The following is a 13,778-nucleotide window of genomic DNA, read 5'->3' as shown; positions in this document are numbered from 1 at the left end:
GGAAGAGGGAGCTGGAGGAGACATTAACTTACAGGGGAAGAGGGAGCTGGAGGAGACATTAACTTACAGGGGAAGAGGGAGCTGGAGGAGACATTAACTTACAGGGAAGAGGGAGCTGGAGGAGACATTAACTTACAGGGGAAGAGGGAGCTGGAGGAGACAGTAACTTACAGGGGAAGAGGGAGCTGGAGGAGACATTAACTAACGGGGGAAGAGGCAGCAGGCAGCTGCAGGAGACGTTAACTTACAGGGGAAGAGGGAGCTGGAGGAGACATTAACTTACAGGGAAGAGGGAGCTGGAGGAGACATTAACTTACAGGGGAAGAGGGAGCTGGAGGAGACATTAACTTACAGGGAAGAGGGAGCTGGAGGAGACATTAACTTACAGGGGAAGAGGGAGCTGGAGGAGACATTAACTTACAGGGGAAGAGGGAGCTGGAGGAGACATTAACTTACAGGGAAGAGGGAGCTGGAGGAGACATTAACTTACAGGGGAAGAGGGAGCTGGAGGAGACAGTAACTTACAGGGGAAGAGGGAGCTGGAGGAGACATTAACTTACGGGGGAAGAGGCAGCAGGCAGCTGCCTCACCAGCACCACTCCAGTGCTGATGTTTATTTTAATAATTAGTCCTAATTGCATGTCCCGGTGCGAGATCAGAATGGCAAAAAACTAATATGATACATTTTTCATGAGGTGCTCTGCTCGGGCAGAGTAGGGTTTTATCAGCCCTGTGTCTGTATGTGGTTGTTTTTATTCTATTTCATCTCATGTTATTTTTTGGGGGAACTAGTCCTTTAGAGGAGTATGTTGGTACAGTTTGTGCTGGACTGGTGTTCTACCTCGGTGAGGACGATTCTGATTGGCTTACAGCACCAGCGTAATGGGCACCTTTTCTGAAAAGGTTCCCAGAAGGCTATTTTGCTGCCTCCTTTCATGTCTAATAATGATGTGGATAGATATATATCTCTATTTTTAATAATGTGTCTCCTCTTTTGACCCGACAGGATCTGCCGCTGGGTTGTCATTTAAAGAGCTGACCTCCTAACCCTTTGGACCTTTCATGTCCTCTCTTTCTTTCTCTCTCCCAATTCAATTTAAGGGGCTTTATTGGCATGGGAACACACATGTTTACATTGCCAAAGCAAGTGAAATAGATAATAAACAAAAGGACAAAAATTGAAATGAACAGTAAACACTCACAAAAGTTTTTTTTTAAATAGACATTTCAAATGTCATATGTCTGTTTACAGTATTGTAATATTGTAATGATGTGCAAATAGTTGAAGTATGAAAAGGAAAATAAATAAACATAAATATAGGTTGTATTTACAATCTCTCTCTCTCTCTTTTTTTCTCCACAGAGCTTCTTTGAAGGACAGTCTGCACCATGGGACTCTGCCAAGAAAGACGAGAACAGGATGAAGAACCGATACGGAAACATCATTGCATGTGGGTACAAATGATATGTCACCAGTATTTGTTGTTGTCATTCAATCCCCTAATGGTTAGATATGGATTTGTGAACATTATTGTGAAAAATGTCATTGATATATTGTCTGTTATTGTAAAGCAACATAAAGATAGGATCATATGAAAAATGTGTCTTGAAGCTGTGATCCTCATTCCAAACCACGTTGAATGTGCATGAGGATACAACACAGGCGGTCCTAATTGACTTGGCAATTATGAAAATGAGCCTTGACATGGCCTAGGGTTCCATCTTTCTCTACAGAACCATTTCACACATTTATTTTTCCCCATCGGCCTACTCCGATACACACACACACACACACACACACACACACACACACACACACACACACACAACCCCATCAGTAATGATGTGACCACCCCAGTTATTTCCATGTCAATAAGATTCCTGACACTTCCTGTCCCTGCAAATGAGCAACTGACCAATTGCAGTGCTGCACATGGCGCGACAGGGACTGACAGTTTTCTGTCGGTTATAATAATTAGTGAATAAATCATTCAGAGTACGTTAGCATCTCCTCTGTGCAATGGGAGAGAAAGAAGGAGATCAGAGAAGATTGTTCTCCTATCAGTCATAATGAATTGTTATGACTAATGGAGAGACACTTGTTTCACAACCGAGCTCTGTCATGTGATGAATTTGATTAAGTAGAGTCACACATCACAGTAGTTGACTGCCCAAACTTCTCTGCACCTAACTGGTGATACGGGCTCTTACTGTGCCCAGATCCATCACTTTGAATCCCAACAACTAAGGTGAAACAATAACTGAAAACTGTAACTGAACAACTGAACAGCATAGTTATCTTACAAATAATTGTTGACTGTTATCCAAATGAATAGGGACTAAATCAACTTATTAACCCAGGAAATACTTTGTTCTAGAGGGCATATGTTAGACATCAGCACAGTGGCTAGGTAGTTTTGCAGTATGTGCAGGAGTTGATGACCTTAAACTCGGTGGACACTCTCCTCCACAGGGATAGCCGACCAGTGTTTTCCTCTCTGTCTCATCAATATTACTAATGGGGCCTTGTTTTCTCGTCCTCTCTCTTGTTTTTCTTTCTCTCTGTCCTGTCTTTATCCAGATGATCACTCCCGCGTCCGGCTGCAGGCTATCGAGGGAGAGCAGAGCTCCGATTACATTAATGCAAATTACGTGGATGTAAGTACAACACCAGCCTGGGCTTAGACATAAAGGTCAGCCAGCGTGTGTCTGTGCACACGCATAGCTCTCAGATGGAATGAGATGATGATCAGGCTCCTGCTTAAACCCACAATCCTCCTACCCACTCTCCTCCTCTTCCCGCACACCATTCAGAAGTTTAGACACACCTACTCATTCCGGGATTTATCTTTATTTTTACTGTTTTCTTCATTGCAGAATAATAGTGAAGACATCAAAGCTATGAAATAACACATATGGAATCATGTAGTAACCAAAAAAGTTTGAAACAAAACAAGATTCTTCAAAGTAGCCACCCTTTGCCTTGATTACGTCATTGAACACTCATGGCATTCTCTCAACCATCTTCACCTGGAATGCAATTCAATTCAAGGTGTGCCTTGTTAAGTTGTGTGCTTTAATGTGTTTGAGCAAATCAGTTGTGTTGTGACAAGGTAGGGGTGGTATACAGAAGACAGCCCTATTTGGTAAAAGACCAAGTCAGTATTATGGCAAGAACAGCTCAAGTAAGCAAAGAGAACTTTGAAAGTTTCTTCAAGTGCACAAAAACCATCAAGCGCTGTGATGAAACTGGCTCTTATGAGGACCGCCACAGGAAAGGAAGACCCAGAGTTACCTCTACAGCAGAGGATAAGTTCATTAGAGTTACCAGCCTCAGAAATTGCAGATAAATGCAAATAAATGCTTCACAGAGTTCAAGTAATAGACACATCTCAACATCAACTGTTCAGAGGAGACAGTGTGAATCACACATTCATGGTTGAATTGTTGCAAAGCAACCATTACTAAAGGACACCAATAGTAAGAAGAGACTTGCTTGGGCAAAGAAACACGAGCAATGGACATTAGACCACTGGAAATCTGTCCTTTGGTCTGATGAGTCCAAATTTGAGCTTTATGGTTCCAACTGCTGTGTCTTTGTGAGACGCAGAGCAGGTGAAAGGATGATCTCCGCATGTGTGTTTCCCACCGTGAAGCATGGAGGTGGTGTGATAGTGCTTTACTGGTGACACTTTCTGTGATTTATTCAGAATTCAAAGCACACTTAACCAGCATGGCTACCACAGCTTTCTGCAGCTATATGCCATCCCATCTGGTTAGTGCTTAGTGGGACTATCATTTTGTTTTTGAACCTGTCTAGGACTCCCCGCAACAGCCAGTGAAAGTGCAGGGCGCCAAATTCAAAACAACAAAACCTCATAATTAAAATTCCTCAAGCATACAAATATTTCACACCATTTTAAAGCTACAATTCTCATTAATCCAGCCACAGTGTCTGATTTCAAAAATGATTTACAGCGAGAGCACTACAAACAATTGTTAGGTCACCACCAAGCCACAGAAAAACACAGCCATTTTTTCCAGCCAAACAGAGAAGTCACAAAAAGCAGAAATAGAGATAAAATTCATCACTAACCTTTGATGATCTTCATCAGATGACACTCATAGGAATTTGTTACACAATACATGTATGTTTTGTTTGATAAAGTTCATATTTATATAAAAAAAGTTTACATTGGCGCGTTACGTTCAGTAGTTCTAAAACATGCGGTGATATTGCCACATCAATTTACAGAAATACTCATAATAAACATTGATCAAGATACAACTATTATACATGGAACTTTAGATAAACATCTCCTTAATGCAACCGCTGTGTCAGATTTCAAAAACTTTACGGAGAAAGCAAACCATGCAATAATCTGAGTACAGCCTTTAGACAACAAAGCAGCCAAAAAGATACCTGCCATATTGGGTAGTCAACATTGCTCAGAAATAGCATTTTAAATATTCACTTACCTTTGATGATCTTCATCAGAATGCACTCCCAGGAATCCCAGTTCCACCATAAATGTTTTGATATGTTCGATAATGTCCATCAGTTATGTCCAAATATCTTCTTTTGTTATGGTGTTTGGTAAACAAATCCAAAAGCGCATTCAGGTCGCGCCGAACTTCGGACAAAAAGTTCAAAAAGTTCTGTTACAGCCCGTAGAAACATGCCAACCTAAATATGGAATCAATCTTTAGGATGTTTTTAACATAAAACTGAATTAATGTTCCAACCGGACAATTCAATTGTCTGTACAAATTAAGTGGAACGAAGCTACCTTTCACGTGAGCGCGCCAGACCGAGGCTGTGGCACTCTGCCATACCACTCACTCAAAGAGCCCTTATGAGCCCCTCCTTTAGAGTAGAATCCTCAAAACAGGTTCTAAATACTGTTGACATCTAGTGGAAGCCTTGGGAAGTGAAAAATAACTAACATCACCCAATGGGGGCTGAGTTGAAAAACTACAAACCTCAGATTTCCCACTTCCTGGTTGGATCTTTCTCTGGTTTTCGCCTGCCATATGAGTTCTGTTATATTCACAGACATCATTTAAACAGTTTTATAAACTTCAGTTTTTTGTCTATCCAATACTAATAATAAATCAAATCAAATCAAATTTATTTGTCACATACACATGGTTAGCAGATGTTAATGTGAGTGTAGCGAAATGCTTGTGCTTCTAGTTCCGACAATGTAGTAATAACCAACGAGTAATCTAACCTAACAATTATAAAACTACTACCTTATACACACAAGTGTAAAGGGATAAAGAATATGTACACAAAGATATATGAATGAGTGATGGTACAGAACGGCATAGGCAAGATGGAGTAGATGGTATACAGTACAGTATATACATATGAGATGAGTTATGTAAGGTATGTAAACAAAGTGGCATAGTTTAAAGTGGCTAGTGATACATGTATTACATAAATATGCAGTAGATTATATAGAGTACAGTATATACATATACATATGAGATGAGTATTGTAGGGTATGTAAACATTATATTAAGTAGCATTGTTTAAAGTGGCTAGTGATATATATTTTTACATACATTTCCATTATTAAAGTGGCTGGAGTTGAGTCAGTATGTTGGCAGCAGCCACTCAATGTTAGTGGTGGCTGTTTAACAGTCTGATGGCCTTGAGATAGAAGCTGTTTTTCAGTCTCTCGGCCCCTGCTTTGATTCACCTGTACTGACCTCGCCTTCTGGATGATAGCGGGGTGAACAGGCAGTGGCTCGGGTGGTTGTTGTCCTTGATGATCTTTATGGCCTTCCTGTGACATCAGGTGGTGTAGGTGTCCTGGAGGGCAGGTAGTTTGCCCCCAGTGATGCGTTGTGCAGACCTCACTACCCTCTGGAGAGCCTTACGGTTGTGGGCGGAGCAGTTGCTGTATCAGGCGGTAATACAGCCCGACAAGATGCTCTCGATTGTGCATCTGTAGAAGTTTGTGAGTGCTTTTGGTGACAAGCCGAATTTCTTCAGCCTCATGAGGTTGAAGAGACGCTGCTGCGCCTTCTTCACCACGCTGTCTGTGTGGGTAGACCAATTCAGTTTGTCTGTGATGTGTACGCCGAGGAACTTAAAACTTACTACCCTCTCCACTACTGTCCCGTCGATGTGGATAGGGGGGTGCTCCCTCTGCTGTTTCCTGAAGTCCACAATCATCTCCTTTGTTTTGTTGATGTTGAGTGTGAGGTTATTTTCCTGACACCACACTCCGAGGGCCCTCACCTCCTCCCTGTAGGCCGTCTCGTTGTTGGTAATCAAGCCTACCACTGTAGTGTCGTCCGCAAACGTGATGATTGAGTTGGAGGCGTGCATGGCCACGCAGTCGTGGGTGAACAGGGAGTACAGGAGAGGGCTCAGAACTCACCCTTGTGGGGCCCCAGTGTTGAGGATCAGTGGGGTGGAGATGTTGTTACCTACCCTCATCACCTGGGGGCGGCCTGTCAAGAAATCCAGTACCCATTTGCACAGGACGGGGTCGAGACCCAGGGTCTCGAGCTTGATGACGAGTTTGGAGAGTACTATGGTGTTAAATGCTGAGCTGTAGTCGATGAACAGCATTCTCACATAGGTATTCCTCTTGTCCAGATGGGTTAGGGCAGTGTGCAGTGTGGTTGAGATTGCATCGTCTGTGGACCTATTTGGGCGGTAAGCAAATTGGAGTGGGTCTAGGGTGTCAGGTAGGGTGGAGGTGATATGGTCCTTGACTAGTCTCTCAAACCACTTCATGATGACGGAAGTGAGCGCTACGGGGCGGTAGTCATTTAACTCAGCTACCTTAGCTTTCTTGGGAACAGGAACAATGGTGGCCCTCTTAAAGCATGTGGGAACAGCAGACTGGTATAGGGATTGATTGAATATGTCCGTAAACACACCAGCCAGCTGATCTGCGCATGCTCTGAGGGCGCGGCTGGGGATGCCGTCTGGGCCTGCAGCCTTGCGAGGGTTAACGCGTTTAAATGTTTTACTCACCTCGGCTGCAGTGAAGGAGAGTCCGCATGTTTTGGTTGCGGGCCGTGTCAGTGGCACTGTATTGTCCTCAAAGCGGGCAAAAAAGTTATTTAGTCTGCCTGATAGCAAGACATCCTGGTCCACGTGTAACCATTCCAGCCCAGGACCTCCATATCCGGCTTCTTCACCTGCGGAATTATTTTAGACTAGCCACATGGACAGCTGATGAAACTGTGGGTTTGCACAGCCATATAATTTCTGCACAAACTGTCTCAGGTAAGCTCATCTGCGTGCTCGTTTTCCTCACCAGGTCTTGACTTGACTGCAGTTCGACGTCGTAACCGACTTCAGTGGGCAAAAGCTCACCTTTGATGGCCACTGGCACACTGGAGAAGTGCGTTCTTCACGGATGAATGCTGGTTCAACTGTACCGGGCAGATGACAGACCGTGTGTGATGTTGTGTGGGCGAGCGGTTTGCTGATGTCAATGTTGTGAACAGAGTGCCCCATGGTGGCAGTGGGGTTATGGCATGGGCAGGCATAAGCTACACACAGCAAGCACAATTGCATTGTCGTGCCATTCATCTGCCACCATCACCTCATGTTTCAGGATGTTGCATGGATCTGTACACAATTCCTGGAGGGTGAGAATGTCCCAGTTTTTCCATGGCCTGCATACTCAACAGACATGTCACCCATTGAGCATGTTTGGGATGCTCTGGATCAACATGTAAGACAGCGTGTTCCAGTTCCTGACAATATCCAGCAACTTTGCACAGCCATTGAAGAAGAGTGGGACAACATTCCACAGGTCACAATCAACAGCCTGATCAACTCTATGTGAAGGAGTTGTGTCGCGCTGCATGAAGCAAATGGTGGTCACACCTTATACTGACTGGTTTTCTGATCCACACCCTATCTTTTTTAAGGTATCTGTAACCAACAGATGCATATCTGTATTCCTAGTCATGTGAAGTCCAGACATTAGAGATTATTTAATTTGACAGATTTCCTTATATGACCTGTAACTCAGTAAAATCTTTGAAATTGTTGCATGTTGCGTTTTATATTTTTGAGAGCGAGAGAGATGGGGCATTGATCCAGATGGCCCGTCAGAAAGTTTTTAAAGATTTGTTTTGAGCCTCAGATGTAAACAGAGCCCACACTTTGGGTCATGGACTGACAAACAGCAGGGTCCCGGTAAACACACACACACACACACCACAAGCCCTGCTTGTGCCACAGGTCAGCGGTCCCCCTGCCGCTATCACGCCGGGTGTGTGAAATTGAGAAAAAGCCTTTGTGATACTTCAATGAATCTGTCATTGTGTCCAAAAAACGATAAGCTTCTGTACCAACTGTGATTGTGAACCATCCGGTGGCCATGCAAGAGGCTGTTGTGTGGAAGCTGATTGTGCAACATAGATTCATGTAGAAGTAAAACAAAATAGAGTCATCTTTTTTGTTGAACCTGAGAGACACAGCAGAGATAACGAGAGAAGAAAGAAGAGATGGTCAGTGACACACTCTGGAGATTTCCACGACTGTCTCTCACATGCTCGCACACACACACATTCATCACAAATGTGAGCCAAATGTCCATCTATGCTGTGGCGTAAACAGAGCTGCCTTTGACAACCATGTGTCCTGTATATCCAGTCCGGACTATGGAATTAGAACTAGAACACTGTCCATCTCTATGTTCTGGATACAGTCTGTCCACAGCCAGTACATACTGTAGAGCCATTAGTTTGTTTCCCGGGTGACCGTTTAACACTAGAAGCCCACTCCTTGTTTACCCCCCTGGCTATTGCTGTTGACAGTCAATGTTATTTTCCTCTCCCATCAACCAGCTGGCATGGTGCCACCAATGCCAACCAACCTCCCCCTGCGTATACTTACCTCCCTTGTCTCCTCCTCGCCTCACTCCTCATCTCCCCCTCTACCTCCACGCCAAGCTTTGCTTTCACATGTCATTAGCCACATTAGCACACTTAGCTCTCTCGTCTTCAAAGGCCAGTGTAAATTAGGGTAAATTTGCAGCGTAGGTGGAACAAGTTGCTATCTCTCGAAATGAAAGGGCCTGTAAATAATTTCCACACGCCCACATGGCGTCTTCTTGTCAGAGACATTGTGTTCAGGTGCTCACAGATTGAAAAAGAGATAATTCTGTAAGCGTCCGCTCTCGTTGTCAAGACCGGAGTTGGTACGCGTTAGACAGCAGTCTAAGTGGATATGGTTTCATCTGGCTTTGTTTCACTGTTCGCATTGTTCTTGATAGCAACAAGGTGATTCTGAAGGATATTATATGAGAGGTGAGAATTTGCCCATTGACTTTGTAGACGTTTTGCGTTTCAAAACGAGGAATTGTTATCTTGTTGCAAGAAGCCTCCTATGATAATGCAATGTTCCTCTCACAGAGAATCATAAGCATCAACCTTACAGTACTCATTAAAACATTCCATGAATACAATTTGACTGTGTTTGTGTGTGTGTGCGCGCGTGTTTGGCAGCACACTCGTGTGTCCAGTCGTATGTGTTGAATTAGCATTCCGCGTCTTACTGCTCTGCAAGGTCACCTATGTAGCTAATTAAGGCTTGACCCCAGAGGACTCGTGGTGACACGGACATGAAGACATCTGTACACTACCTCCCTCCGCTGCACCTGCCCTCTCCTCTCCCTGCAGACTGTCTGTCTGGGTTTCTGTTCCCTCCCAGTGTTTCTCTAGCCTGTTTCTGTAGTGCTGTCTCACCAACTCCTTTGGTCATTGGCATGACAACGACCATAGCAGTTGGCTGTGTGTGTAGTGCATTCAGTCAGTGAACTCGGCAGCATCTGTGTGAGTGCTGCTCGTCTCCCAGGCACAGACCTAACAGGTCCCAATTAAGTGGAATTTCAGAAGGTCAGAACAGAAGTCTAAACCTTTCTTCCAACATGATGATCACATAGAATACGTGACCAGCCAATGAACCCTTCTCCTAATAGCCTCTCGCTAACTAACTCTATAGCCATAGTTGATATTCATCGCCACGTGTGCTCCCACGGTGGGAACTCCTCGATAGTATGTAGAGCAAGAGGATAAACAAGTCTCAGGGAGCCCAGCCTATCAGAGCCCAGAGAGACGGAGAGCCCAGCATATCAGAGAAGAGGGATGAGGTGTCCCTGTTTGATTCAGTCCAATTATATTCCATGTTAATTATAGTTGAGGTAAAGGGAATATGGCGTGGATAAGAGCTGGACCAGATGAAGACAATAGGTCAGACTTTGTGGTGGGTGAGAACGGCTCTTTATTCCAACATTTAGCTTCCCACCGTGTACAGTAGGCCTCGCTAGGATACAAGATGCTCGCCAAATGAAATTTGAGGGGATTAGAGTAATCCCTCTGAGATTGAGCCTATTCCGAAGATAAGAGCCACACGGCAGAAGAATAACTCAGCCGTGTGCGTGTTCACAGACTGTATTATCCATCGAAAATATGCTGTCAGTGCACTTTAAGTGAACCGACCGCAGGAATTCTTTGAGAAAGAGAAATGCTGCTGACGGGATGTTAGAGTGGTTGCTGTCATGTTGTTGTCATTATCTTAGAAGACGAGCTTTTTGCACGTATTTTCAAATGGAATCCAAATAAACATTTTCTTTCTACTTGGTTTGAATTAATTAGTAATTTAAGACAAAAAATATGTTTTGAAATGTGTTTTCACCGCAGCATGTTTCGCTTCTCGACTCAAGTAAACAAATATGCCCATTGTACTGTATTCTTCAGTTTATTCAATACTGACATCTGTGTGCTGAAAATTGTAATTTGTTTCTCTTTCGGATTTCAGGGCTACCACAGGCCAAATCACTACATTGCTACCCAAGGTAAGAACAGAAACACACGACAAACTTGATCTTGTCTGAATATCTCAGTATTGTTTTTGGATCTGCAAGTCTTTAGTCTGCTGTTCAGTATGACAGCCTCACCAGAGCTGTCAACACAGATATACAAGAGATCTGTAAAAAGCTGTGGGACTCCCCTCTCTCTCCCTCTCTAACCAACCTCTCCCCCCTCCTTTATTCCCTTCAGCCTGTCCAAGCCTTGTTGTGCTGAAGTAGCGTCTTAGAACAATTAATCAGTTGTGTGAGCAAAAGGGGAGGGGTGAGGATTGCAGTAATAAATAAATGGATAAGTTCATGTGTACTGGCGTGGTGTGTGTACATGCACATGAATTTCTAAGCGTGTGTGTTGTATTACTGCATTAATCTGGCAGGCATACGCTTTTCCCACAATCCCGCTGGAGGTGAGCTCTGATTGATCGTTAATTGTTGTTGAATTCTTGGAGGCAATGTTTTCTCGGCCAGCCGCGCGAAGGTAATTCCATTCCACGCTCCCTCCGAGTAGAGACAGCTAATCCAGCACAGTCAGACCAAGTAGACAGTCTGGTCATCTAGTGGGTCTGGAAGCTGCATAATGACCTAGTAGACAGTCTGGTGGTCTACTGGGTCTGGGAGCTGCATAATGACCTAGTAGACAGTCTGGTGGGTCTGGGAGCTGCATAATGACCTAGTAGACAGTCTGGTCATCTAGTGGGCCTGTGAGCTGCATAATGACCTAGTAGACAGTCTGGTGATCTACTGGGTCTGGGAGCTGCATAATGACCTAGTAGACAGTCTGGTCATCTAGTGGGCCTGGGAGCTGCATAATGACCTAGTAGACAGTCTGGTGGTCTACTGGGTCTGGGAGCTGCATAATGACCTAGTAGACAGTCTGGTCATCTAGTGGGCCTGGGAGCTGCATAATGACCTAGTAGACAGTCTGGTGATCTACTGGGTCTGGGAGCTGCATAATGACCTAGTAGACAGTCTGGTGGTCTACTGGGTCTGGGAGCTGCATAATGACCTAGTAGACAGTCTGGTGGTCTACTGGGTCTGGGAGCTGCATAATGACCTAGTAGACAGTCTGGTGGTCTAATGGGTCTGGGAGCTGCATAATGACCTAGTAGACAGTCTGGTGGTCTACTGGGTCTGGGAGCTGCATAATGACCTAGTAGACAGTCTAGTGGGTCTGGGAGCTGCATAACGACCCAGTAAACAGTCTGTTGGTCTAGGAGCTGCATAATGACCTAGTAGACAGTCTGGTGTCCTGTGGGTCTGGAAGTTGCATAATGACCTGTTTATTGGAGTGCTGGCCTCCCAGGCCGTCCGCCTTGCCGTTCTCTGTCTCCTCAGAAGAACTACACCTGTTCTGTGACGAATGACACTGAGTGAAACGCAGGCTGCGCTGACAGTCAAGTGGACACACATACCTAGTCCCCGGTAGTGTGTCTTAACCCCCAGGTGAATTGCTTCCAACAGAGAGAGTGCCGGGTGGTGAATGAGACTAGGAGAGGGTTGACCTCCATCCTATTTTATGATGAGACTATACAATATTTACTATACACAGTCATACTATACGTTGAATAGGAGAGAAAATAATAGAGCACACCAGCCTCAGACAGAGTTGGCAGCGGACTCTCCATGTTTAGTTTTTTTCAATGTTATGCCGGCGTTTGCAATTAGAGGGCAGCTTTCAAAGATAATTTTTTTTGTTGGGTGGAGAGAGAGGAAAATCGTAATAAGCAGAGATCTTGCACAGATCAAAGGCAGATGTGCTTCAGGCCAATCGGGCGCTTGTCAGTCACGGACATTCAGCATGGGATCCCAAACAATATACACTGAGTGTACAAAACATTAAGAACACCGGCTCGTTCCATGACATAGACTGACCAGGTGAAATATATGATCCCTTATTTATGTCACTTGTTATATCCACTTCAATCAGTCTAGATGAAGCAGAGGAGATGTTAAAGAAGTATTTTTAAGCCTTGAAACAATTAAGACATGGATTGTGTAGGAGTGCCATTGAGAATGTGAATGTGCAAGACAAAACATTGACGTGTCTTTGAACGTGGTAAGGTGGTAGGTGTCAGGCACACCGGTTGGAATGTGTCGAGAACTGCAATGCTGCTGGGTTTTTCACGCTCAACAGTTTCCCGTGTCTATCATGAATGGTCCACCACCCAAAGGACATCCAGCCAACTTAACACAACTGTGAGAAGCACTGGAGTCAACATGGGCCACTATCCCTGTGGAACGCTTTCGACACATTGACACTTTCGACACAGAGTCCCTGCCCTTACAAATTGAGCATTTTTTGAGGGCAAAAGGGGGTGCAACTCAATATTAAGAAGGTGTTCCTAATGTTTTGTAAACTCAGTGTATGTTTTTACTCATGGGTGTGGGGAGGTGCATTTTGTCCATTCACCCCTTTTCTCTCAAGAGCACCCCCAGAAGCTAAAGGTCTGTATAGCCTTTTCAATACAATATAATTTATTAAAATACATACAACCTTTCTTTATTAACTCGGTCCTCACACAATCGCTGGCTGGCTGGCATGTTTCTCTTTCTAGGGGAAAAAAAGTGCAAAGAATTATCCTAGTCTCCTTCCCTCCTGAAGAATCCCAGCAATTTGTGTGTCTGTATCTGTGGCTGGCGGGGTGCCAGGGTGAAAAGCATTGCGACGACAGAGCCTCTCCTCTGACAGCCTGTCCACTCCAGCCGTCTGTGAAGATTTTGTTTAGCTTTTTTCTCCTACTTCCTTGTCCTATTTCCCCAGTGCACCATGGGAGAATCTCTTCTCCACAACTAATTGGAGTTGCATGACTTGGCTTTACCATCTACCGCACTAGGCCATTTACCGCAGCTGCTCAACGATGATGCATCGTGTCACATTTTCTTCTCCCAGACGACGACACCAGCCGCGCTTCACGCCTCTCCTCC

The 13,778-nt window shown here is 44.5% G+C and overlaps 1 protein-coding gene across 12 annotated transcripts in view; it reads left to right on the top strand.

Moving 5' to 3' along the window:
• The window catches only part of LOC110490935 (receptor-type tyrosine-protein phosphatase mu), a 296,571-nt gene that overhangs the window by 257,466 nt on the left and 25,327 nt on the right, over positions 1 to 13,778 (top strand). For all 12 annotated transcript variants that reach the window (XM_090199474.1, XM_036943993.2, XM_090199471.1 and 9 more), the window contains 3 exons: positions 1,364 to 1,451; positions 2,582 to 2,658; positions 10,805 to 10,841. In XM_090199474.1, the coding sequence (XP_090055600.1) occupies positions 1,364 to 1,451; positions 2,582 to 2,658; positions 10,805 to 10,841 (202 nt within the window). The remainder of the gene's footprint in view (positions 1 to 1,363; positions 1,452 to 2,581; positions 2,659 to 10,804; positions 10,842 to 13,778) is intronic.

Source organism: Oncorhynchus mykiss, chromosome 15 (genome assembly GCF_057628025.1).
Source record: "Oncorhynchus mykiss isolate SJ-2025 chromosome 15, ASM5762802v1, whole genome shotgun sequence".
Lineage (NCBI taxonomy): Eukaryota > Metazoa > Chordata > Actinopteri > Salmoniformes > Salmonidae > Oncorhynchus > Oncorhynchus mykiss.
Note: the sequence above shows the minus strand (reverse complement) of the source record. Positions and strands in the feature narration are given on the sequence as shown.